Source organism: Girardinichthys multiradiatus, chromosome Y, assembly GCF_021462225.1.
Source record: "Girardinichthys multiradiatus isolate DD_20200921_A chromosome Y, DD_fGirMul_XY1, whole genome shotgun sequence".
Lineage (NCBI taxonomy): Eukaryota > Metazoa > Chordata > Actinopteri > Cyprinodontiformes > Goodeidae > Girardinichthys > Girardinichthys multiradiatus.
This window is the reverse complement of record NC_061818.1, coordinates 6431024-6458743: the sequence shown is the minus strand read 5'-3', so window position 1 is coordinate 6458743 and position 27720 is coordinate 6431024. Positions and strand designations below refer to the sequence as shown.

Here is a 27720-nt window from a genome sequence, read left to right as displayed (position 1 = left end):
TAATCAATGTTCTCCTCGTTTCAAGTTCTCATGGATAAATAGCTGACCTTTCACCTTTCCAGCAGTAATATGTTGGTGACATCGGCAAACGGGGACAAAGTCAAACAACGTGTAGTAGCTGGGAATTTAAACGTGCAGTATGGTAAGAAGACAGATTTTTGACATCAGATAAGAACATCGGACGTTTGGTGTGTATATTTTTTAATAAACAAAGAGACTATTCAAAGTATATTGGTTCTCCCAAAAACTGAAATTAGAGAAAGTTCATCAATGAAGCTGTAGAGTCTAATGGAATATTGTTTAGAAACCCGATATAGTGTTTCAGAATTTGTCTGTGACAAGTCATGCAAAGGGTGACAGAAGTTCTTGACCTTTAATGTCCCCCTTGTATTCTAATAAGCCAGTACTGTTTCTGTCATTCAATCTTCTATCCTTGCTAACGTTTTTATGGTTTTTGTAGCCTGGATTACGGATCTGAAACTGAAATACGGGTGCTTAGAGGAAGAGCTCTCTGTCTAACACTGTCCAGGGCAAACAATCATTAACTGAAGCCACTCAGAGTCAAACTTTGACCTGTGTTTTCCCATGATTCCTGGTTTTGAGTTGTGGCTGGCTGTTGCTCTTTTTAAAGCAGAAGGCATATCTGTGGAGGGTGTACGACAATCAGGTAATGGAGACCACTAATAGAGCAATGGTGTTGGAGCTTCATGTTAAAACAAACATGTACATATGCAGGTTTTATTGCATTAAATGTAGATTTTCATTTTTCGTCTGCACAGATTATGGACACTAATTCTCCCACTCTGAGAGTTGGAGTTGTGGGATATGGACACCTAGGTATGAACCCAATATTCACACTCTTAGGAGGACTTATTATTGGTTGTCTGACAACATGTGGTTGGATGTGTGTGTGATTTAGGGCAGTTCCTGGTGGACAAACTCCTCAAAGCTGGACCTGGTCTTGGCTTGGTTCTGGGTTTTGTATGGAACAGGAATCCCGACAAGCTGAAGGGTTCAGTGCCCCCTGAACTAGTACTTGATGACCTGTCGTTCTTTGCAAACAGGTTTAAATGCACACACACAGTGCTCTGGAAAAATGTCCGTATCAGTATCACCTTAGAAAGTACAGGGGAAATCATCCGTACAAAGATCAATTAAAGCATCAGACTAAAATGACAAAGCAACTATATTTATCACATGTTAGATTTAGCTGAATAAAGACATGAGTAACAAAGGATTTATCTGTTGGTCCTTGCTTAAGGATGTTTGAATCTCCTTCAAGATGCTGGGAGCTCACATTCGTCATGAACATTTTTACATTTGGTCATGTTACAACCACAAACATCGGTGTATTTTATGTGTTTTATGGGACACAACACAAAGTAGTGCATACCTGTGAAGTTGAAGGAAAAAGATGTAGAATTTTATTCTATTTCCAACTGTGTGTCATTTAATCTCAGTTTAAAAACAGCTGATCCATAAATATGAGTGGACAACAGCATCATGACGACCAGGGAACACATCATATTCTAAATATAAATATGATGACTAAAGTTGTGGAGGACTTTAAACCAGGGTTGGATAGATAGGTTGGCAACTATTAGTCGTGCACTCCACAGATCTGACATTTATGGAAGAGTGGCAGAAAGAAAGCCATAAAAAGTCCTGTTTGCTGTTGCAAGAAGCCATGTAGAGGACACAGATATATGTGGAAGAAGGTGTTCTAGCCAGATGAGATAATGGTTGAACTATTTGTAAAATACTACGTGCAGCAGAAAAACTAACTGCACATTATCCCAAACACACTATCCACCAAGTGAATTGTGATGGTGGTAGCGTCATGCTATGGGGATGCTCGTAAAAGGTAATGGGGAGATGGATGGTACTAAATACAGAGCAATCCTGGAAGAAAACTTATAAAGGGCTGGTTTAAATCAATACATATTCCTGTGTCAGAACGGTCCAGTCAAAACCCAATTAAGAATCTGTGGCAATTTATGAAAATGTATATTAACAGTTCATTAATTTTATCCAGACTGACAGAAATGTAAGTGTTTTTCTAAGAAGAATGACAAATAAACATTCTGAATAAACATGCATACAATACTTTTCAGATTTGCATGTGTTAAACATTTTAAAAACAATGAACCTTTTCCTCTTCACAATTATGCACTATTACTCTGCTGATTACTCTGATTTAAAATCACCCAAAATGAATTCAAGTTTGTGGTCGTGAGGTAACAGAGTGTGAAAAAGCTCAAGGGGAAAAATTACTTTTGCAAGGCACACAACAATGGGAGCATACTGTATTATCTCTTGTATATTTCAGAGATGTTTGTAATAGTTGTTCTGCTGATGGTTTAACAGGCGGTGTGATGTGATTATAGAGGTGTGCCACCCACAGATCGTGAGGGATTTCGGACTCGAATTTCTCTCAAAGTCCCACTTCATGGTAAGATTCTCTTCAGTAACAGATAATAAAATACCGACCTAGCTTAGTCTATACACGTCCTTCTCAAAAAATTAGCATATTGTAATAAAGTTAATTATTTTCCATAATGTCATGATGAAAATTTAACATTCATATATTTTAGATTCATCGCACACTAACTGAAATATTTCAGGTCTTTTATTGTCTTAATACGGATGATTTTGGCATACAGCTCATGAAAACCCAAAATTCCTATCTCACAAAATTAGCATATCATTAAAAGGGTCTCTAAACGAGCTATGAACCTAATCATCTGAATCAACGAGTTAACTCTAAACACCTGCAAAAGATTCCTGAGGCCTTTAAAACTCCCAGCCTGGTTCATCACTCAAAACCCCAATCATGGGTAAGATTGCCGACCTGACTGCTGTCCAGAAGACCACTATTGACACCCTCAAGCAAGAGGGTAAGACACAGAAAGAAATTTCTGAACGAATAGGCTGTTCCCAGAGTGCTGTATCAAGGCACCTCAGTGGGAAGTCTGTGGGAAGGAAAAAGTGTGGCAGAAAACGCTGCACAACGAGAAGAGGTGACCGGACCCTGAGGAAGATTGTGGAGAAGGGCCGATTCCGGACCTTGGGGGACCTGCGGAAGCAGTGGACTGAGTCTGGAGTAGAAACATCCAGAGCCACCGTGCACAGGCGTGTGCAGGAAATGGGCTACAGGTGCCGCATTCCCCAGGTCAAGCCACTTTTGAACCAGAAACAGCGGCAGAAGCGCCTGACCTGGGCTACAGAGAAGCAGCACTGGACTGTTGCTCAGTGGTCCAAAGTACTTTTTTCGGATGAAAGCAAATTCTGCATGTCATTCGGAAATCAAGGTGCCAGAGTCTGGAGGAAGACTGGGGAGAAGGAAATGCCAAAATGTCAGAAGTCCAGTGTCAAGTACCCACAGTCAGTGATGGTCTGGGGTGCCGTGTCAGCTGCTGGTGTTGGTCCACTGTGTTTTATCAAGGGCAGGGTCAATGCAGCTAGCTATCAGGAGATTTTGGAGCACTTCATGCTTCCATCTGCTGAAAAGCTTTATGGAGATGAAGATTTCATTTTTCAGCACGACCTGGCACCTGCTCACAGTGCCAAAACCACTGGTAAATGGTTTACTGACCATGGTATCACTGTGCTCAATTGGCCTGCCAACTCTCCTGACCTGAACCCCATAGAGAATCTGTGGGATATTGTGAAGAGAACATTGAGAGACTCAAGACCCAACACTCTGGATGAGCTAAAGGCCGCTATCGAAGCATCCTGGGCCTCCATAAGACCTCAGCAGTGCCACAGGCTGATTGCCTCCATGCCACGCCGCATTGAAGCAGTCATTTCTGCAAAAGGATTCCCGACCAAGTATTGAGTCCATAACTGTACATGATTATTTGAAGGTTGACATTTTTTGTATTAAAAACACTTTTCTTTTATTGGTCGGATGAAATATGCTAATTTTGTGAGATAGGAATTTTGGGTTTTCATGAGCTGTATGCCAAAATTATCCGTATTAAGACAATAAAAGACCTGAAATATTTCAGTTAGTGTGCAATGAATCTAAAATATATGAATGTTAAATTTTCATCATAACATTATGGAAAATAATGAACTTTATCACAATATGCTAATATTTTGAGAAGGACCTGTTTGTTGTTTCTGCTAGAGTCTGGAATTTTGTATTATTTTTCTAATAAATAGGCTACAAAAAGAAGAGCCTTGGTTTGGAGGATGTTTATTTCTGAATGTGAAACTGGGAACTCCAATAATTCAAGGCTTCACTTCAGATTGGAAAGAGCTGAGCTGAGAAGTTCATAGAAAAATAATCAGAGTTTAAGCTGTTCTGTAAAAATAAAGTAACCTGTTCTATACTTAACAATTTTGATTTTTCTTGTAGCATTTGTTCCTTATCCCACATTGAGGATCATATTTCACCAGAAATGTTGGATATACTGCATAATTAGGCATAGGCCATCGTGACATTTTTATATGATAACCAGTATTACTATATTGTCACAAAAATTAAAAACACAACAAAATCACATGATCTGCTTGCTTTTATTGAAAATGGAAATGCATCAACTATTCCAACAGCAATAATAACATACTGATTAGTGCAGAAATGATAATGCTATCTATATCGATGTTATTGTTAATCTGATTTTTATAACATCTAATAAAGCAAAAATATAGTATAAGTTTAATAGTAGTTTTGAACTGCTTATTGTGCAAATTAAATACCTTTTTACTTTTGTGTTCGTTATAGGATGCCATAAGTATAACAGGGTGACATTAGAGAATTATTTGTTACTACTAATTACTAACCTTTTACTAGTTTGGTCAGGGCCTCTGGTCAGATACGTTTAGCTTGCCACAGTTTTAAAACAATGCAAATTAGTGGGGTGATTTACTTTAGTTTATGTCTTTTGCAAATGAAAATATTTTTAAACAGTAAATTTTTACTGTCAGTTTTTACTATGTTGTAACCAAGGGGAGAATGTGGTAACCAGAGTTATCACATCAGGTTTAATGATGAAAACACCATTACCCAGCATTTTGAAGGAGGTTGAAGACCTCCAACATTTGTTGCTCCTGACAGTTGGAGTAACAATTCAATTCAATTCAGTTTATTTATATAGCGCCAATTCACAACACATGTCGTCTCAAGGCACTTCACAAAAGTCAGGTTCATACATTCCAATTAATCCTAACCATTGAACTGAACAGTGCAGTCAGATTAAGTTAATTATTCAAATTGGATAAAAGTTTTTCTATCTAAGGAAACCCAGCAGATTGCATCCAGTCAGTGACTTGCAGCATTCACTCCTCCTGGATGAGCATGTAGAGACAGTGGACAGTCACTGGCGTTGACTTTGCAGCAATCCCTCATACTGAGCATGCATGTAGTGACAGTGGAGAGGAAAAACTCCCTTTTAACAGGAAGAAACCTCCAGCAGAACCAGGCTCAGTGTGAGCGGCCATCTGCCACGACCGTCTGGGGGTTAGAGAGAACAGAGCAGAGACACAAAGAGAACAAAGAAGCACTGATCCAGGAGTATTTTCTATGGGAAGGAAAAATACATGTTAATGGATGTAGCTTCTTTAGTTGTTTTATCTAGAAAGAAAGAACAGATAAACTCTGAGCCAGTTTCAAGGTTAGAGTCTGAAAGAGAGCACATATAATTAGTTACAGTAAAAGCTCAGTCAATTGCCATGTCTAGGAGAGAGAAAGGGTTAAACACTGAAAGACAGAGCTATGTGGATCATCGGTAGAGGGTGAGCATTAAGTTGTTGCCAGCAGATGTTTGGACGATGACCCTCTCCAGAAAGGTGTCACAGGTAGACACAGAGTTAGGCCAGGTGTAGCTTCTAGGAAGAGAAAATAGAGATAACATAAAGGTAGAAGCTGAAATAACAGCAAATAATGCAAAATTGGACAGTAGTGTGAGAATGAAGCGAAGAGGGTGAAAGTGGTCATTACGTCCTCCAGCAACCTAAGCCTATAGCAGCATAACTACAGAGATAGCTCAGGATAAACTAAGCCACTCTAACTATAAGCTTTATCATAAAGGAAAGTTTTAAGCCTAGCCTTAAAAGTAGACAGGGTGTCTGCCTCACGGACTAAAACTGGGAGCTGGTTGCACATGAGAGAAGCCAGATAACTAAAGGATCTGCCTCCCATTCTACTTCTAGAGACTCTAAGAACCACCAGTAAACCTGCAGTCTGAGAACGAAGTGCTCTGTTAGGAACATATGGAATAATCAGATCTCTGATGTATGATGGAGCTAGATCATTAAGGGCTTTATATGTGCTCAGTATGAGGGATTGCTGCAAAGTCAACACCAGTGACTGTCCAATGTTTCTACATGCTCATCCAGGAGGAGGGAATACTGCAAGTCACTGACTGGATGCAATCTGCTGGGTTTCCTTAGATAGAAAAACTTTTTATCCAATTTGAATAAATAACTAACTCTGACTGCACTGTTCAATGGTTAGGATTAATTGGAATGTATGTACCTGACTGTTGTGAAGTGCCTTGAGACAACATGTGTTGTGAATTGGCGCTATATAAATAAACTGAATTGAATTGAATATGTGAGGAGGATAATTTTAAATTCTATTCTGGACTTAACAGGGAGCCAATGAAGGGAAACTAAAATAGGAGAAATATGATCTCTCTTTTTAACTTTCATCAGAACTCTTGCTGCAGCATTTTGAATCAGCTGAAGGCTTTTAACTGCATTTTGTGGACATCCTGATAGTAAAAAATTACAATAGTCCAGCCTTGAAGTAACAAATGCATGGACTAGTTTTTCAGCGTCACTCCTGGATAAGATATTTCTAATTTTGGCAATGTTCCAGAGGTGAAAGAAGGAAATCCTGGAAACCTATTTAATATGGGATTTAAATGACATGTCCTGGTCAAAAATAACATCTAGGTTTTTTACTTTATTATCAGAGGTCAATTTAATGCCATCCAGGTTAAGTGATTGACTAAGCAGTTTCTTTTTTAAGACTCTGGTCCAAAGATGACAATTTTTGTCTTGTCTGAATTTAGAAGCAGAAAATTTAAAGTCAACCAAGTTTTTATGTCTTCAAGACATGCTTGTAGTCTATCTAACTGGTTGGGCTCATCAGGATTTATGGATAAGTAAAGCTGAGTATCATCAGCGTAACAGTGAAAATGTATCTATGCTGCCTGATAATTTTACCTATTGGAAGCACATACACTGCTCAAAAAGATAAAGGGAACACTTAAACAACACAATATAACTCCAAGTAAATCAAACTTCTGTGAAATCAATCTGTCCACTTAGGAAGCAACACTGATTGACAATCAATTTCACATGCTGTTGTGTAAATGGAATAGACAACAGGGGGAAATCTTTGGTGATTAGCAAGACACTCAATAAAGGAGTGGTTCTGCAGGTGGGGACCACAGACCACTTCTCAGTACCTATGCTTTCTGGCTGATGTTTTGGTCACTTTTGAATGTTGGTGGTGCTTTCACACTCGTGGTAGCATGAGACGGACTCTACAACCCACACAAGTGGCTCAGGTAGTGCAGCTCATCCAGGATGGCACATCAATGCGAGCTGTGACAAGAAGGTTTGCTGTGTCTGTCAGCGTAGTGTCCAGAGCCTGGAGGCGCTACCAGGAGACAGGCCAGTACACCAGGAGACGTGGAGGAGGCCGTAGAAGGGCAACAACCCAGCAGCAGGACCGCTACCTCCGCCTTTGTGCAAGGAGGAACAGGAGGAGCACTGCCAGAACCCTGCAAAATGACATCCAGCAGGCCACAAATGTGCATGTGTCTGCACAAACGGTTAGAAACTGATTCCATGAGGATGGTATGAGGGCCCGATGTCCACAAATGGGGGTTGAGCTCACAGCCCAACACCGTGCAGGACGCTTGGCATTTGCCAGAGAACACCAGGATTGGCAAATTCGTCACTGGCGCCCTGTGCTCTTCACAGATGAAAGCAGGTTCACATTGAGCACACGTGACAGATATGATGGAGTCTGGAGACACCGTGGAGAGCGATGTGCTGCCTGCAACATCCTTCAGCATGACTCGTTTGGCAGTGGGTCAGTAATGGTGTGGGGTGACATTTCCTTGGAGGCCCACATGGCCCTCCATGTGCTCGCCAGAGGTAGCCTGACTGCCATTAGGTACCAAGATGAGATCCTCAGACCCCTTGTGAGACCATATGCTGGTACGGTTGGCCCTGGGTTCCTCCTAATGCAGGACAATGCTAGACCTCATGTGGCTGGAGTGTGTCAGCAGTTCCTGCAAGATGAAGACATTGAAGTTATGGACTGGCCCGCCCGTTCCCCAGACCTGAATCCGATTGAGCACATCTGGGACATCATGTCTCGCTCCATCCACCAACATCACGTTGCACCACAGACTGTCCAGGAGTTGGCGGATGCTTTAGTCCAGGTCTGGGAGGAGATCCCTCAGGAGACCATCCACCGTCTCATCAGGAGCATGCCCAGGCGTTGTAGGGAGGTCATACAGCCACGTGGAGGTCACACACAATACTGAGCCTCATTTTGACTTGTTTTAAGGACATTACATCAAAGTTGGATCAACCTGTAGTGTGTTTTTCCACGTTAATTTTGTGTGTGACTCCACATCCAGGCCTCCATTGGTTAATAAATTTGATTTCCATTGATGATTTTTGTGTGATTTTGTTGTCAGCACATTCAACTTTGTACAGAACAAAGTATTCAATGAGAATATTTCATTCATTCAGATATAGGATGTGTTATTTGAGTGTTCCCTTTATTTTTTTGAGCAGTGTATATAGTAAAGAGAATTGGCCCAAGTACTGAACCCTGTGATACTCCACAACTAACCCTGGAGTTTAAAGATGATTTGGTGAGATCAAAATACCTGTCCAAGGCCTTCGGAAGGAAGATTGTAGCTGCCTATGAGTCTGGTAAGGGATTTAAGGAGGTCTCAAAACAATTGAAATTAGACATTCTACTTATCAGAAAATTCAGTATATTCAAAACAAATGTCAGCATAACCAGGTTGGTCTGTCCAAGAAATTTCACCTCGAGAGCAGACTGCAAGATACTAAAATTTCAATATGGGACTTACAGTAGACTCTTGCTACTGTTGACGTGAAAGAGCTTCAGAAAGATACTGCACAAGTTTTATGGGAGGTGTGCAAGTACAAACCTTCACCTTCTGAGAAAAATACAAAGGCCAGATGAAAGGGACACAGACAAAGACCAGGACTTCTGGAATAATGTCAAAAATGTAATTATTTTGGCACCAGAGCAGAGGACATAAGGGGGACATTGCATAAACCATCTCCGGCATTCCAGCAAAATAACCTCACACCAACTGTGAAGCACAGATGTCATGGTTTTAGGATTGTTTATTGCAGCAGGACCAGCTCACCATAATTTGTTGTTATCTTTGTTAAATAAGTAAAACAAGGTTAATATTTCTAATAAATAAAAAAAGATTAGACACTTATATTTGAAAAGTTCACCTGAAGAATTGAATTTTTAATGGGGTGTCCTAATTTTTTCACATAACCATGAGCACCACCCTTCATAACATGTTAATCCTTTTAGGTGGGCTCTCCATCTGCCCTCTCTGATCCTGATCTGAACCAAAAGTTGAGGCAGGCATCTCTACACCATGGACGGACGCTTTATATCCCCAGTGGTGCATTATGGGGAGGCCAGGACATCCAAAGAATGAACGATACTGGGACATTAAAGGTATGCCTTGGGCTGCAACGTGAAAATGTAATAAACTGCATTAGAAAGAGGCTTCTTATACTGTTAACTGCACCCAGTTCTGTTATGCCTAAAGAAACTCAAAACATATGGAGTTAATTGTGTTTTTGCAAGACTTACGTAAGCATGTGAGCCGCTGAATAAGGAGCGGATTTTTCCAACACTGACCAGAAATGTACCTGAAAAATGTTTTGAAATCTTCTCAGGCTTTGTTCATAAGAATGTCCAAGCATCCGTCGTGTTTTAGACTGACAGGAGACATCCTTAATGACTGGACAGAAGGAGAGGGTAGGCGGGTTTTGTTCAGAGGCTCAGTGGCAGACTTGTGTCCTCTAGCTCCCAACAATGTAAACACCATGGCAGCAGCAGCTGTGGCTGCAGAAACGCTCGGCTTTACAGGTGTTCAGGGAGAGATTGTATCAGACACGGCGTGAGTCTTTTTATTTTACATATCAAAACTTATACAGCTGATCATTTCAGTCGGGACAATCAGGTGTTATGTCTTACATGCCTCAGGCTAAAAGACGTCCATGTGGTGGAGGTGGAGGTGACTGGGCCTGATGGTTTCCTAGTGCACATGGTGAGGAGGAATCCAGCCAAACTCGGGGCTGTCACTGGCAGTGCAACATACAACTCCTTCTGGAACAGCTTACTCAGTGAGTGTTGTGTAGTTTCAATTAGTTTTATTACATCATGGGACACACCAACACAATGTACTTCATAATTTTAAAGTGGAAGGAAAATGATAATGGTTTTTAAATTTTTTTTTACAAATAAGTCTGAAAAGTGCAGGCGTGCATGAGTATTCAGCTCCTGTGACTAAGGTCCGGACTTTGACTAGGACACTTGAACCATGGCCTCAATTAGCTCCATCATAACCCTGACCAGCTTCCCTGTCTCTTTTTGAAGAAAATCTTCCTGCTAGTTTTCTACCACACCTAGCATCTTTGCATGTTGTAGAATGTTGGTGTCATCTGACTCCTTCTGACTTTCTTCTTGCCATCCATAAAGGCCAGATTTCAGGAGTGCATAACTAATAACTGTTGTTAAAAGATTCTCCCACCTGAGATGTGAATTTCTCCAGTTCCTCCATAGTTACCATGGGCCATCTTTACTGCTTATCTGACTAATCTTCTTTTTCCAGTTGTCAGTTTAGGTGAAAGGCCATGTCATTTGCAGGTGTGCCATACACTTTCCATTTTTGGATGATGGACTGAAAAAAGCTCTGTGAGATGTCCAAAGTTTGGATATTGTTTTATAACCCAACGCTGCTTAAACTTGACCAACGATCTGCTGACCAAAGATCTATCCCTGATCTGTCTGCTTTTTCCCTTGATGCTGTTTGTTCACTAATGATCTCCAATAAAACCTTTGAGAACTTCACAGAACAGCTAGACCTATTTTACTGATTGACTTGTAAACAAATTGACTCGTTTTACTAATTAGGCAACTTCTGATGCCAGTTTGTTAGACTGGATTGTACTTCAAGGTATCAGAGTAGAGGGGTGAATACAAATGAATGCCACACTGTTCAGATTTCTATCAGAAATAGCTTTTGAAAACTACATATCACTTTCCATCACCTTTACAATTACTCTCTACTTTGTGTTACTCCATCACACAGAATCCATTGAGTTTTATGGGTGTGAGGTAACACAATGTGAAAAATGTTTTAGAGGAAGGAATACTTTTGCAAAGCACTATAAACGTACAGTACAGACCAAAAGTTTGGACACACCTCATTCAAAGAGTTTTCTTTATTTTCATGACTATGAATATTGTAGCTTCACACTGAAGGCATCAAAACTATGAATTAACACATGTTGAATTATATACTGAACAAAAAAGTGTGAAACAACTGAAAATATGTCTTATATTCTAGGTTCTTCAAAGTAGCCACCTTTTGCTTTGATTACTGCTCCGCACACTCTTGGCATTCTGTTGATAGCATTCTTCAAGAGGTAGTCACCTGAAATGGTTTTCACTTCACAGGTGTGCCCTGTCAGGTTTAATAAGTGGGATTTCAAGCCATATAAATGGGTTTGGGACCATCAGTTGTGTTGTGCAGGAGGTAGATACAGTACACAGCTGATAATCCTAATGAATAGACTGTTAGAATTTGTATTATGGCGAGAAAAAAGCAGCTAAGTAAAGAAAAACAAGTGGCCATCATTTCTTTAACAAATGAAGGTCAGTCAGTCCGAACAATTGGGAAAACTTTGAAAGTGTCCCCAAGTGCAGTCGCAAAAACCATCAAGCGCTACAAAGAAACTGGCTCACATGAGGACCGCCCCAGGAAAGGAAGACCAAGAGTCCCCTCTGCTGCGGACGCTAAGTTCTTCCGAGTCACTAGCCTCAGAAATCGCAGGTTAACAGCAGCACAGATTAGAGAACAGGTCAATGCCACAGAGTTCTAGCAGCAGACACATCTCTAGAACAACTGTTAAGAGGAGACTGTGTGAATCAGGCCTTCATGGTAAAATAGCTGCTAGGAAACCACTGCTGAGGACAGGCAACAAGCAGAAGAGACTTGTTTGGGTTAAAGAACACAAGGAATGGACATTAGACCAGTGGAAATCTGTGCTTTGGTCTGATGAGTCCAAGTTGGAGATCTTTGGTTCCAACCACCGTGTCTTTGTGCGGCACAGAAGAGGTGAACGGATGGACTCTACATGCCTGGTTCCCACCGTGAAGCATGGAGAAGGAGGTGTGATGGTGTGGAGGTGCTTTGATGGTCACACTGTTGGGGATTTATTCAAAATTGAAGGCATACTGAACCAGCATGGCTACCACAGCATCTTGCAGCAGCATGCTATTCCATCTGGTTTGCGTTTAGTTAGACCATCATTTATTTTTCAACAGGACAATGACCCCAAACACACCTCCAGGCTGTGTAAGGGCTATTTGACCAAGAAGGAGAGTGATGGGGTGCTGCGCCAGATGACCTGGCCTCCACAGTCACCGGACCTGAACCCAATCGAGATGGTTTGGGGTGAGCTGGACCGCAGAGTGAAGGCAAAAGGTCCAACAAGTGCTAAGCATCTCTGGGAACTCCTTCAAGACTGTTGGAAAACCATTTCATGTGACTACCTCTTGAAGCTCATCAACAGAATGCCAAGAGTGTGTGGAGCAGTAATCAAAGCAAAAGGTGGCTACTTTGAAGAACCTAGAATATAAGACATATTTTCTGTTGTTTCACACTTTTTTGTTCAGTATATAATTCCACATGTGTTAATTCATAGTTTTGATGCCTTCAGTGTGAAGCTACAATATTCATAGTCATGAAAATAAAGACAACTCTTTGAATGAGAAGGTGTGTCCAAACTTTTGGTCTGCACTGTACATGAAACTATACCACGTTCTACTGAGATCTAACTGGCTTTAATAAAGTTTGCAACATTTCTTTTATTTTTTATTTGAGTCCAACCTTTTGTTGCATCTCAGTTTGCAGAGGTCACGGCAGCAGAGTTTACTTGTGCTGAAAGTGGATGAAAACCATAGAGGACTACCTGCGATGTAGGATGAAGATCCCCAACCAAATCCCACATACATTAGATACAGATCCAAGAGCTCAGGGTGGATACGCTGCATGTATGATGGATCTCTACATTAGTGCGTTACTCAGCATTGTAAGCTTGCCGACCCTTGGATTCTTGGAATAAAACAAGAGACCGAAATCATTTGTAAAATACTAACAGATATAGATCTTTTAATTTTATTAAGTTCATCTGGTGCAACACTGGAGCAAATGATGCAACTCACACAGAGGAGTGACAGTGACAGGACACCCCTGGTAAAACCATCATCAAACCTTCATTTTGTATCCCCCATAAAGCACAATTCTTCTTCCCTTCTTTTCTCTTTCACAAATAAGTACCTCCGTGAACAAGATAAACTATCTCCACATAAGTGCATATGTCAACAGTAAAATGGATATGAAATGTTGCTCATCAGTAATCATCAGAAAGCTGATGCAATAGGGCAACAAAAAACCGAAAACAAGATGAAAAACACACGTGACGCCGAGTTCGAGGAGAGGTTTTGTCAGTGAGCTCTCTAAAGAAAGCTACAACAAAGGAGAGTCGGTTTGCTTTGAACGTATAAATACAAGTTTGTGAAATAAAAGGGTAGTTTATGCTGTTCTTTTTCTCCTCACTTTGACCCTCGAGTATAAAACTGTTCTGTTAATTATTCTGTTAGCGTATACTATAGACCTAAATTATTCACGGTTAGCTTTCTACTAAATCCAGAAATACAGGACTTGGCTATTACTTTAGTTCACTGGTTCCTGTTTTCATGTTTCTAGCCTACTAATGGCTGCAGTGCTGGTGTATTTGAAGCAATTTAAAAACTGGCTGACAGCTTTAAGGTTCTGAGGTATGCCTTGGTTAGGAAAATACAGACAGTGATGCGTTTTATTTGCCACAGAAAGCCACCACTAAATTCATCACACACAAGAACACAACTGCACCTATCTTGTTAAGTTTGTAGTGCAAGGATGACTAATGATTGCAACAGATAAAGATTCACTAGTGAGGTTCAGCATGTATTGTAATGCATGCGGGTGTGTGCGCATCAGTTTTTCACGGCCGCCTCGTCTGCGCCGCTCCTGTTGGCTCCGAGGACGGCTTTGCCTTTAACCGGCATGTTGTAGGGCTGGCGGATGTTCGCTCTGTCCTTTTCGGCCTCCAGATCCTCGTCGTAGCGCTCGTCCTCCTCGTTGTCTTCGACCTCGCTGTGGTGTGGGGAGGAGTGGCGGGACAGAGCCGGGGATGGAGGCACAGAGGCTGGTCGGGGGTAGCGGAAGCCCGAAGTCTGTTAAACGAAACGGGAGCTCAATTAAAAGCTGTAACAGTGAACAAACTTTGGATAAAATAGGTCTATTCAAATAGTGAATTTATGGGGTTTTAAAATAAAAGAAAATAGACCAAGATAATTTCAGAATTGGTTCCAACTTTAATGCATTATATGCACTTAATTGAAAGAGGGCAACATAAACTAAACTACTGTGGTTGCCTAAGTGTGCACACTCAGAACGAACCACCAGATTCATAACAATAAACAGGAGTCCTTACACATCTGCTGTCATATAAAATGCCCTTGATTAACTCCAAATAAAGTTCAGTGGTTCTGGGTGGCTTTTCATGAGGTTTTCCTTGTCAAAACTCAAAGCAAGAGCCACAGAGACCTTTCAAAGCCTCAGAGGAATCTCATTATCAATAAGAAACTATCAGAAGAAGGGTAACCAGCAATTTCTAAGGATTTAGAGATACATCAACATGATCTGGACATTCCTCCCATAATGATGAGAAGGCGGCATGAAAACTGGTCAGGGAGGCTGCCAAGAGGCCTGCAGCCACTTTTAAGGAGCTGCAGGACTTTCAGGAAAGTATTGCCTGTGTAGAGCATGTTCAGAAATCACTTGTGTTCTAAATGTGAGCATTGAAAAGCATCCAAGCCTGTCTAAATTTAATAAAAACATCTGTAGGAAACTGATATAGACTCATTAAACTAAGGTGGAAATTGTTGGCCATCATCCCAGAAGAACAACCTTGCACATTGTGAAAAGATCACCATACCCATAGTGGAAGCATGGCAGTGGCAGCATCATGGTTTGGGGCTGTCTATACTTCAGGTGGAACTGGGGCTAAGTTAAGATGGGGGAAAATATGAACAGCTCCAAATAAAAGTCAGTTTAGGGACAGATCCTCAAGACTTCTCCACATCAATTGGAAAAAGTTCTGAATTCATTAATCTTGGGCTCATTTTTTACATCATGAAAACCTGACATTTTAACTTGGAGGCTTAGACTGTATCTAACAATTCCTCCGCCATAATATCACACATCAGCTTACCGGAGAGGGCTCATGAGGCTCATATATGTAGGTGTCAGGGAAGGCCTTAGCCAGGGCCATATGACGGGCAGCTATATAATACTAAAGCAGAGGAGAAGGGCAAAAAGGTCAAGTTAAAGTTGATGCATGTATCAAATATTATGTTCAGGATTTGTAGCCATACTCTGCCAAGGTATCTCCAGTCCAGGAGGTCACTCAGGCGCTCTGTGCGATTCCTCTGGATGATCCGCTGGCGTCGGCTCTGCTTGCAGAACTGGAAAAGGAAGGAAGTGAGCTGGTTGCACGACTCGTCGACGTCCTTGTAGCGCCGGTCAAGGATGTAAATACCTGTCAGGGATAAGGGCATAATGTGAAATGGAATCTTTCTCATCAATGTGGCAACAGTTGTTAAAAAATGAAGGAAGGTGAGTAAAGATACACACCATACGCTGAGGGGTCTGCTATGTGTTCCTCCATGAAACATCCAAAGCCTGACAGATTAGTGGATATGGATGGAATACCCATCACCGTGCACTCAGCTGTTGATGACAAAAACATTACAAAGTGGTTCATATAACTTGAGGAACATATCAAAGATGTCAGCAACAATGTGTCATACCTGGTGTATAACCCCAAGGCTCATAATAAGAAGGGAAGACACCAAGGTGGCAGCCTCTTACAAACTCCTCATAATCCATGGGAAGCAGAGGAGAAGTGGACGAAAGGAACTCTGGGTGGAAGATGATCTGTGGGAGAAGGAAACGCTATCCAGTACCAGAACAGGAAACTGTAGGTTTTATGGTTTCAATCTAAGCAGTAAACTAGTCCCTGTTCATAACAAAGCATCCTAAAAGTCGCATAATGTAAACTTGGTCATAATTAATTAGTTGTGTAAAATGTTCTTACAGAACAAGAAAATTTAAAAAAAGTCTGTAAAGTCAAAACATTTCTGAAGAACCTTTCATGGTGCTTGTCCTTTGGTGTGTACGATCAAACACCAAAAGGCCTTTTTCATTGCTGGTTAAAACCTAACATGCTTTAACTGCAGGGTTTATTGCCTCCTAGGACTAGGAAAAGGACCAAATTTATAAAGAGCTTTTCTAGTTATACTAACCACTCAACATGCCTTGCCCAGGGGCACATCAACAGGTGGCAGGAGGAAGCTGGGATCAAACCCACCAATGTGGAATGTGGAACGGACGTTTCTAATAACTGAACCATGAAAGGCAAAGCTTCTTGTGAGCTTTATTTTGAAAGGTCAACATTACTTTTTCTCCCATCTATGGTTGGATTCGTTAGTTACACTCTTTTTTTTAGAGGAACATCAATTGGCTTTACTGTTAAACTATACAGGTCCTTCTCAAAATATTAACATATTGTGATAAAGTTCATTATTTTCCATAATGTCATGATTAAATTTAACATTCATTTATTTTAGATTCATTGCACACTAACTGAAATATTTCAGGTCTTTTATTGTCTTAATATGGATGATTTTGGCATACAGCTCATGAAAACCCAAAATTCCTATCTCACAAAATTAGCAAATTTCATCCGACCAATAAAAGAAAAGTGTTTTTAATACAAAAAACGTCAACCTTCAAATAATCATGTACAGTTATGCACTCAATACTTGGTCGGGAATCCTTTGGCAGAAATGACTGCTTCAATGCGGCGTGGCATGGAGGCAATCAGCCTGTGGCACTGCTGAGGTCTTATGGAGGCCCAGGATGCTTCGATAGCGGCCTTTAGCTCATCCAGAGTGTTGGGTCTTGAGTTTCTCAACGTTCTCTTCACAATATCCCACAGATTCTCTATGGGGTTCAGGTCAGGAGAGTTGGCAGGCCAATTGAGCACAGTGATACCATGGTCAGTAAACCATTTACCAGTGGTTTTGGCTCTGTGAGCAGGTGCCAGGTCGTACTGAAAAATGAAATCTTCATCTCCATAAAGCTTTTCAGCAGATGGAAGCATGAAGTGCTCCAAAATCTCCTGATAGCTAGCTGCATTGACCCTGCCCTTGATAAAACACAGTGGACCAACACCAGCAGCTGACACGGCACCCCAGACCATCACTGACTGTGGGTACTTGACACTGGACTTCTGGCATTTTGGCATTTCCTTCTCCCCAGTCTTCCTCCAGACTCTGGCACCTTGATTTCCGAATGACATGCAGAATTTGCTTTCATCCGAAAAAAGTACTTTGGACCACTGAGCAACAGTCCAGTGCTGCTTCTCTGTAGCCCAGGTCAGGCACTTCTGCCGCTGTTTCTGGTTCAAAAGTGGCTTGACCTGGGGAATGCGGCACCTGTAGCCCATTTCCTGCACACGCCTGTGCACGGTGGCTCTGGATGTTTCTACTCCAGACTCAGTCCACTGCTTCCGCAGGTCCCCCAAGGTCCGGAATCGGCCCTTCTCCACAATCTTCCTCAGGGTCCGGTCACCTCTTCTCATTGTGCAGCGTTTTCTGCCACACTTTTTCCTTCCCACAGACTTCCCACTGAGGTGCCTTGATACAGCACTCTGGGAACAGCCTATTCGTTCAGAAATTTATTTCTGTGTCTTACCCTCTTGCTTGAGGGTGTCAATAGTGGCCTTCTGGACAGCAGTCAGGTCGGCAGTCTTACCCATGATTGGGGTTTTGAGTGATGAACCAGGCTGGGAGTTTTAAAGGCCTCAGGAATCTTTTGCAGGTGTTTAGAGTTAACTCGTTGATTCAGATGATTAGGTTCATAGCTCGTTTAGAGACCCTTTAAATGATATGCTAATTTTGTGAGATAGGAATTTTGGGTTTTCATGAGCTGTATGCCAAAATCATCCGTATTAAGACAATAAAAGACCTGAAATATTTCAGTTAGTGTGCAATGAATCTAAAATATATGAATGTTAAATTTTTATCATGACATTATGGAAAATAATGAACTTTATCACAATATGCTAATATTTTGAGAAGGACCTGTAGTTTCAACTGTCTCCTGTTAGGGTCATACCTGAGAAACAGAGTCCCTGGCTGCCATGGTGATACTGCCTTTTCTGGACAGCGGGTTCGTGAGGGAAAACACAGTACCTCTCTTTCTCTCATACAGACAAGCAAAATTCTAAATATGAAAATCTAAAAAAAAAAAACTGCAGGAGCAACTTACCAGGAACAATTTTTGAACCTTGAGCAGCTGCAAGGTCTGGCGCTCGATCGTGGAACTTTTCAGATTTCTCAGATTCCAGCCGCTGAGAGGGCTGATTTTCTAAAAACTAACAATGAAGCCATCTGCCTCAGTGAAGAGACACCTTATTTGTCCAAGACCCAAAAGGTGAACTGCGTCTTTACGTAGAAGTATTATGACACAGTGCAATGCAATGCCTCCATGCAATTCATTGGAAGAGGTGCATTTCCATTAATACATATCCAATAATTTAGAGACACTGTGCACTCGTAAAAGATGACAACCAATCTCTCAGCCAAGCCTCCCATCTCGCCTTGTACCTTAATTCGGTCAGCGGAGCTGTTGAAAAGGCCGATGCGCCGGACACAGTTGAGGATGGGGTCGCTGCTGTCCTCCAGCATGTTGTGGGTGCAGACTGGCGGCTGGCACTGCCTCTGAGTCGCAAAGATGGCACGCTTCATTATGGTGAAGTCCTCTTTGTCCAGCATCTTTGACACGTCTGGCAGCTGACCACTGGAAACCCACAAGTAACAAAAAATGGTTTGTGCAATTAATTTAGGTTTTGGTGGAACAAATAATCCGGACTCAACTTTTTATTCTTCATTTCCTAGAACAGATGAATCTGTATAAATAGTTTGATAAGACTATGATAAATAAAACTCCAGCTTTTCTCTTTTGTGCTGAATGTTGTGTGATTTTGTCATGTTACAGCCACAAACAGTTTCTGTTGGGATTTTGTGTGATAGATTCATACAATAACAATGTAGGACATATTGTTATATGGAAGGAAATAATTACATGGCGTTCAAAATGTTTTCAGCTTCATGAGTCAAAACTTTATAGAACCACCTATTGCTGCAATCACAGCTGCAAGTATTTTAGTGTGTGTCTCTACTAGCTTTGCACATTTAGAGACTGATGTTTTTCACCACTGCTGTTTCCAATTAGCTCAAGCTCTGTCAGACTGCATGGAGAGCAACTGTAAAAGTCACTTTCAAGGTCTTCCAACAGATTCTCTATTGGATTTAGATCTGGACTTTGACTAGCCCATTTAATAGATGAAAATGCTCTTGTCTAAACCATTCCATTGTAACTCAGAGTAAATTTAGGGTCATTGTTCTGCTGGAAGGTCAATCCATCAACCCTGACCAGCTTCCCTGTCCCTGCTGAATAATGTATCCCCAAAGCATGATGCTGTCACCATCATGTGGCAGTGATATAAATGGTTCTGAGCAGTGTACATTTTATTCACACAGTGTTTTGCATACAGGCCGAAATATTCAGTTTTGCTCTTATCCGACCAGAGCATCGTCTTCCACAGGTTTGCTGCGTGGCAAACTGCAGATAGGACTTAATTGTTTTGCCTTTCTTCTTGCCACTTTTCAATAAAGGTCAGATTTGTGGTTGTAATGTGATAAGATTTAAGGGGTGTAAGGATTTTTGCAAGGCACTGTAAATCCAGGTCTAATAAAAATAAATGAAAAGAGTTACGTGTTTGGGGGTTTTTTAACTGAAAATTGCTTCTATTGTTTTTTTTATAGGGTTCAAACACACATTGCTCAACATGGAGTGGCATCAAATTGTGGTCAACTTACACTAGGAGTGATTCATAAAGTTTCTTTCCAAAGCGGTCCTTCACAGTCTGAGCAGTGTCCCTACCAGAAACGACAGAAAAGAAAAATCTTTAGTCACATAAATGGCACTACAAAACGCAGATATAAAACATTACCAAAAAACCAGCCTCACCAGAGCTGCTTCCTGACTGCTTGGCCCTTCAATGTCTCCACATTGAAGTTATTGGTCCGAGCTGGCATGATGAAGAAAGCTATAACAGTTACATCGCTGTGGTTAACCTGTGGATAAGCAGGACATGTAGTTCAGCTCTTTACACCTGAGATTGAACCTGTACAGCAGGAACGACTTCACAAACTTACTCTCAGTAGATAGTTGAGTCTGGCTAAAGCCTCCAGGAAGATGTCGGCTCCTTTGTTGGAGAATTCATACCTTCCAGCTATGAAGAGGAACAGACACTTGTCCAGGTTGAAGTCAAGGTTCCTGGTGGTCAATACAAACTGATAAGTCCCATACTTTTATTTTAAACATTCAATTAAACAAATTTTCCAATGTTTAGCATTCCAAGTCTTTAACTCAGCAGTAATTGACTGAAGTACAGTAAGACTCTCCTGCTTTGTCACGTTTTCAATACTGACCCATAGAAGTGACCCCTGACAAACTCCTGAATGCGATTCTTGCTCTGAGCGTGGAGGTTTTGAAACTCATGCATAGCAGAGAACTTCTTCACATTGAGCCCGTTTGGAGTGACAATGTCTGTGGAAAAACATGAAGAACACATCATACCCATTATCAGTGAGATGTAATGTCTCTGTGTCCGTAAAGATCATAAGAAGCAATTTCTTGCGAGCCGAGTCCAACCCAACATACCAGGTTTCCTTTTAAGCAGGTGCTCCGCCTCAATCGCTGTAATTTGTGACACCGTGGTGAAGACATGAGTGCAGTGTGCGGCGGCCCGCTCCAGACAGTAGCGATGGTAGATCTGCCGATCTCCTGCTTCTTTATCCACATTGAACTGAGTCGAGCAGGAAAGAGGAAGCACATGTGGTAAACTGATTGTAGCGTACACAAAATTCAGTAGCACCCCAAAACATATTCAATAAAGCAATCAGGCTTTTATTTTCTTATTTTTGCCCTATGTAAAAAAAAAAAAACCAAAACATCAAAGTTAACTTCTACATTAAGAGATTTATTTCCAAATATTTCTAATCAAATGTTGGAAAAGACACAGAAACAAACGTTTACCTCTGCAAGGTTGTTGTAGAAGTCCACGTTTCCAGCACACAGGTAGCGGCCCAGCAGTGTAGCATGGGTGGTGAAAATAGTTGCCACGGGAAGCTGTCTCTGTCTACACAGCACCAAGCCCAGGCCAGCCAGCCACTCATGGAAGTGGGCCACAATGTGTGGAGGCTCCTCAGACTGAGCTGCATACTGCAATATTAAAACTCACAGCTTTAAAGGCATGCAAGTATGAAGTCCTGCAGAGACCCTGCAGATAATTTACGTATATTTTCAGAGCCAATGTTGTCCACACTTCTTTAGATCGTTTGCTGGTAATATTGAGGTCTGTTTTGAAAGCATTACGTTGTAGAAGAAGTCAGTCTGTATCACCTTTACTTCCAACTGGTATTTCCTTTTTCAGTCAGATGTTCCCTGTACTATTTGACTGCAAAACGAGCCAAACCAGGCTCTAATTACCAGTGAGGTTAACAACTGAGCAGATTTTCTTTTCATAAGTCTTCACATCCCTTTTTCTTCAAACATGTTTTCTTCTACGCCCAAAATTAGCAATTTCTATTCCGAGGAATTTTTCCGCTCTTTAAATGCTGAGACATTATTTAGATGTTTGCAAATATCTAACTGTGAATTAAAAAAAGAAAGGATATCAGACTGGTTTTCTGCCATGTAGTTTGAGGACTCTGTGTTTTTATACATTTTTGGAATTTGGACCAGCTAATGGTGATAGTAAACAAATCAAAACTCTTCGAAGTCCAAACGTGATAATGAGCATCAAACCCAATCTTTTTTCAGATTTTTCCCTCCTTTTTTTTTTTTTTAAAGTGAATGCTGATTCAGGTAAAAACAACCAGCTTCCAACAAACAGAAAAAGGTGCTACTATACCTAGTTGTAGGATTACTCTTTTTTTTTTCATGTTTTATTTATTTATTTTGATATTTAATGTGTTCACTAACTGAAATCAAGTCCGATTTTCTAGGTTCCGATGAATTAAAAGGAAGCTAGTTATTCCTTAGGAACTTTCTACAGTTTTTTAAGTATGATTACTTTAAAATTTCAATGTATTTCGTAATTTCATTTTAACCATCAGTTCATAAAACAACAGATGGTAGCAAATAGTTTAAACAAAAAAAACTTCTATAATTTTCCTAAAAAAAAAAAAATTACACAAAACAGTAAAACCACAATTTATCATTTCTAAAACAAACAACTTTGTATCTCCTCATGGTATTTTTCCTTTCATTGACTTAAGCAAATACTGTAAGACAAGTGACTTAGAGATCAAACTTTTACATTACACACAATCAAACCCTGATGCTGACCTCTCCCAAGAGCCAGGCGGTGAGGAAGCCAAACAGCACGGCATCGTTGGCCTCACGGTCGAACCACGGCACGCCGATGGCACAGAGCTTCCACAGCTCACTCTTCCAGCGGTCCAGAGACCAGGCAGTGAAGCTGACATCTATCAGAACTACGTAAGGACTGCCTTCAATAAGCCAGCGGCCAAAGTAGACCTGAGAAAAAAACAAAGATCAAGTTTGAAGGTTAAAAATGTGTAGCAACAAATTCCTCGAAGGACAGCAACTTATCTTCTGCCTAAATAAACATTTATTCCTAAACAGCAGTAAATGTAAGTAGTTCCAGCTCTGACAGCATAATTTGTTTTAAATCTATGTTTTATTTCTTCGATCAGCAACATTATTTGTGATAGATCAACGTAGTAGCACGTATTTGTGAAATGGAGGGAAAACAGTACGTGGTGTTCATATTTTTTTCCAGTCCCCTCTTTATTCTGATATCCCTAAATAAAACCCCAAGTAACAAACAGTCAAAAGTATGACTTGACTGCAAACCTGCAAAGACATGGCCAGTCATCTAGTCAAACATGCCAGCCAAGGAGAGCATTAATCAGAGAAGCAGCCTAGAGGCCCATGGTAACTTTGGAGGAGCTTCTTTTCACCGCAGCTCAGGTGGGAGAATCTTTAGACAGGACTACTAATAGTTGTGAACTCCACATATCCAACCTTTAGGGACAAGTGGCAAGAAGAAAGCCATTGTTGAAAAAAGCCATAAGCAGTTTGCCACAAGTCATGAATGATACAGCAAATTTGTAAAGAAAAAAAAAAAAGGTTTTCTTTTCTGATGAGACTAAAATTAAGCTTTTTAGCTGCCATGCAAATCACTATATGCAGCTGACAACTAACCCTGAACACACCATCCCCAAAGAAGTAGCAGCATTGTGCTGCATGGATGTATTTCTTCAGCAGAGACAGGGGAGCTGATAACAAAACAACCCTGGAAGAAAAATTATGTTATGACTGCAAAAGACTTGAGAGTGGAGGGATACTTGGAGTTTGAATATTCTCTCCATCCAGTCAGAGTAAGGTTGAAGCTTTTTTGCAAAGAAGAATGGGTAAAAAATTATAACTTTAGATGTACAAATATTTTAGAGTCATATCTTAAAGAACTTCACAGTAATTACAGAGTATATACTCAAGGCGACTGAATACAAATGCCAAACTTTTCTGAATTTTATTTTGCATTATTTTCCATCTTCACTAATATTCACCATTTTGTGTTGCTTACCTAAATTTCTACTAAATACACTAAAATATAACAAGACATTGTGTGGGAATACTTTTGCAAGGAATTATATTTTCCTTTAACAGGTTGACCATATTTTATAGCTTCATCTCACTCTAATTGAGTAGTTATTAAGACCAATACAAGACTGAAACAACAAAGTAAATTCATTAATTAATTTTAATCAATTTTATCATACTCTGATGCATGATTCTAGCTCAACGTTTTACAGGCTTTGTTGAAACAGCTGCACTCATTCTTTAAAAATAGCACCACTGCAGCTTCTAGTTTTGACACCTAGCCCCCTTGCGAGCGTTGAGTGACACAGCAGAAAACCTTACAACTATTCCAATCAGTCATCTATTTCTGGAGTGCATCTGTGTGAAAGAGAGTGGGACAGCGATACAGCATCTAACCTTTGTGGGGAAATGTCACTGGCTTTCGAGTTGTCGTCAGGAACACTAGACTTAGCAGACAGACAGTGGCCCACATTAAACAGGGGCTCCAGATAATTGCAGATCAGGTTTCATTGACCACTCTCAAAGAATGCATTGACAGTTCTCATCTATAATCACCGAGAGCAAAAAATGTCTGTCCATGTGCGTATAGGATGTATGATAGTACCTTACAGCCACTGGAGTTCATTTTGTCAATGGTCCGCTTCAGCACGGGATTGGTTGGCTCGATCAGCTCCACTTGGGTGCGCACGTTGCTCTCCACATAGGGACCCACAAGGAAATAGTTCTCCCCCCATTCCTCTGCGGTCATACGGGCTTTGGTCTGGATGACGGTGTAGATGCCTCCAACTTCAAGCAAGCCAAACAAAATTAGTCAAGCCAATGTCAGAGTTTTCCCAATTATAGAAAATAAAACAGAATTTAAAATTTTTTAACTCAAACATGCAGGAAAACTTGCCTTTGTTGGCGACCTCCCAAGCAATTTCAAAAAGGACAGCATCCTCCAACTCAAACTCCTCGTCCCATTCCTCAAGTCCTGACAGGGACGTGACGGACAGGCTGCGAGCCAGCGGCATGCTGGGTAAATATAGCAACACACACCTTACAACTATGTATACATGAAACGTGACTGTCCGGCATTCCCACAGGCAGCATTTTGAAATCATACAGACAGAGAAGACAAAATGTTATAAAGAGCCATAAAATCCGTGAAATTTTGTTCGATTTTAAATTTAAAGCAGTTTAGTTCAGTTATAATAAAGTTGTTTCTTTAAAGTCCAAGCTTCAACCTCAAATGTGACTAACACATTATGTGAAACACAACTTTCTCTTGACTAACAACGCATTACCATAGCTGGCTGTGATGTAACCCCAAGCTTTCTCAATTCTTACAAAGAATTAACAGTTCTCAAATATTTGACTTATTTCCCAGAATTACAAACATGAACAGCTCTGTGTTTCTGGTCACCTCTTCAGCACAGGCTTTTGCTTCTGACACAGAAACCTGTGGCAAAGCATTGAGAAGGATCCATGAAAATAGGAACAGGTTTGTTTACTATTGTGAATTTACACATCATTTTTATAGCGTACGCAAATACACTTAAATCTGAACATATCCATGTTTTTGTTTGACATATAGGATAAATACATATTGCATACTATGAATGTTTTCGAACAATCTGAACATTTGCTTTGTAATGCTAAAATTTAACTTTAATTTAAAAACAGCCAGCTTCTCAGTGGTAGTAGTGCATGATTCAGACAGGTGCATTCTTGCTGATTAAGTGTACGAGTGAAATTACAATTTATTGTCCCTCACCATGTTAGACAGGATGTGGTTGCAAAACAGCCACAAATGATCAAGTTCAAACATGATCTGTTGGGACGATCTGATGTTCTCCCTATAAAATGTTGTAATAACATGAAGTTGAGACACATGGAAAACTACACTAATGGGCCGGTGTTCACATGAACATACAATATTGTGGGGGAGGGTTTTTCCAACTGATGGACTTGTTCTATCCACAGCTTTTCTCTTGTTCATATTTCCATTTCCAATACAGTTTGTGCACACACAAATAACATGCAGACCTAAGACTACAGAATGACATACAGAACTTACAATATAAACTAACCATAGGCCTCTATAGAGAGGACCACCATCACAGCAGCTATAGGGGAGCTTTACAATCTGATATGTAATGTCCTAGATAGACCTATACCATATGCACTTCTAAATTTCTCACTGCAATTGCAGAATTAATGAAAAGGAAACTGGGTACACATAAAGCAGCGAATAAATTAACCACCATCATTGAAGGTATTTTGAGAGAAAACACCATATGCTGGAGCTGAACTTTTGTCAAGGGCCCCTCGGGCTCTCTACAGGCAGCCACTTTTTACAAGTTTCTGACGGATTTAGCTTTATTTGTACTACAAGTAACCAGTTTATAAGAGAAGAGCATTGTGTTTTCATGACCTCGCAGAGAAGTGGACACCTCTCATGGTAAGTGTGGTAATTTTCCAAAAGGCCCAAGGGAACATAAATTGACTATTACGGAAATTACGCCCTAAAATGCCTTTAAATTCGTAAGTAGAGCTCTCCGTTTGCACAACATGCCAATGTGCCAATGCTTGAGCTCCTTTAATGAGTTAGCGGGGTGAACGTGACATGAAGCACCTACAGCGCAGCTCACTGAGAGGCCGACTCCGTCAGAGCGTCCACCCTCATAAACACGTCAATAACGGCGTAAGGTAAGATACAACGCTCAGCTCACCCTTCGGTTGTGTCCCAACTTCACGGAGATGAACTAAGCATCAGCAGCTGTCGCGGTCAGTCCGGAAAGGAGGAAAACAGTAGAGACTAGTGAGGGCAAGAAGGGGGCGGCGGCTTTGGTTAAATGTCAGCAACTCACATTGGTTTGCTGCAAAACGGTGGGGAGCTGAAGAAGGCGGGCCGAATGTGGAGTCCCTGCTGAGGCATTATTCATGAGCTTCACCCCTATTGGCCAGGTTCCGCTCTTTATTTCCGTCTCTTGACACAACGCGAAGATGATAGGATGTTTTCCTAAACTAAGGCAAATGATTGGCTAAGCAAAAATTAAAGGGGTTTGGCAGTTTTTTTTTTTAACGTTACAACTGCATGTTAGAAAATGGGCAGAAATTAAACAGGTTTACATTTTTACTGAAAACTAGCAGAACGAGATGTTCTGGAATGCATTTGTTTTTTATTATTTTTATAAAATCCTATTTATTTATTTATTTACTTACTCATGCATATGTTTCCTTGTTTGTTGGCTTGTTAATGTTAAACAGCTCTCCCAAAAAAGGGTGAATTTGAATAGAGGTGATAAGGCTCACTGCCCAGGGCAGCAAGGAATGGTGAGGGGGCAGAAACAAAACCTCGGCTATGGGGTAAGAACACTGTCAAAAACAATATGTATGTAAAGATGGAAATGTGTGCATATTAGTCAATAGTTGTGCATAAGTAAAATCCAAAAGAGGTATTGTATATTTTCTCTATAAGAATACAATGTTACAGCTTCAAGAAATTACAAACACAAAGTTCAAGTTTACAGTTGTGGTTTATTCTTTATGAATACAATATGCTATAACAGTTTGTGAATACGATTTCTTTTCTATGAGA

At 40.7% G+C, this 27720-nt stretch overlaps 2 protein-coding genes across 3 annotated transcripts; one reads left to right on the top strand and one right to left on the bottom strand.

The window, feature by feature from the left end:
- Positions 1–13: 13 nt before the first annotated feature.
- Positions 14–13870, top strand: LOC124864056 (putative L-aspartate dehydrogenase). 2 transcript variants are annotated; one of them, XM_047358669.1, is made up of 9 exons: positions 14–142; positions 461–667; positions 780–837; positions 920–1064; positions 2368–2452; positions 9563–9712; positions 9937–10160; positions 10247–10386; positions 13175–13870. In XM_047358669.1, exons 3-9 carry the CDS (start codon positions 783–785, stop codon positions 13210–13212), a joined length of 837 nt encoding a protein of 278 aa, XP_047214625.1. In that variant the 5' UTR covers positions 14–142; positions 461–667; positions 780–782; the 3' UTR covers positions 13213–13870. The 2 variants fall into 2 exon arrangements, with proteins under 2 accessions (XP_047214625.1, XP_047214624.1); XM_047358668.1 differs by having other exon boundaries at positions 118–142; positions 632–667.
- LOC124864053 (glycogen [starch] synthase, muscle-like) lies at positions 13408–27008 on the bottom strand. The gene is made up of 16 exons (XM_047358665.1): positions 26852–27008; positions 25033–25151; positions 24742–24923; positions 22857–23048; positions 21543–21728; positions 21168–21312; positions 20936–21053; positions 20660–20780; positions 20472–20578; positions 20321–20380; positions 19046–19238; positions 16184–16310; positions 16008–16103; positions 15749–15912; positions 15586–15666; positions 13408–14545 (listed from the first exon to the last, which is right to left on the bottom strand). The coding sequence occupies exons 2-16, from the start codon at positions 25148–25150 to the stop codon at positions 14306–14308; spliced, it is 2130 nt and encodes a 709-aa protein (XP_047214621.1). The 5' UTR covers position 25151; positions 26852–27008; the 3' UTR covers positions 13408–14305.
- Positions 27009–27720: the final 712 nt, after the last annotated feature.

Coding starts and splice junctions, on each gene's coding strand:
- LOC124864056 (XM_047358668.1), top strand. Junction 668..779: donor GGAGGGTGTACGACAATCAG/GTAATGGAGACC, acceptor TCGTCTGCACAG/ATTATGGACACTAATTCTCC. Junction 9,713..9,936: donor ACGATACTGGGACATTAAAG/GTATGCCTTGGG, acceptor AAATCTTCTCAG/GCTTTGTTCATAAGAATGTC.
- LOC124864053 (XM_047358665.1), bottom strand. CDS start 25,150: ATGCCGCTGGCTCGCAGCCTGTCCGTCACGTCCCTGTCAGGACTTGAG. Junction 21,313..21,542: donor TCTACAACAACCTTGCAGAG/GTAAACGTTTGT, acceptor TGCTCGACTCAG/TTCAATGTGGATAAAGAAGC. Junction 20,579..20,659: donor GACTCAACTATCTACTGAGA/GTAAGTTTGTGA, acceptor GCTTATCCACAG/GTTAACCACAGCGATGTAAC.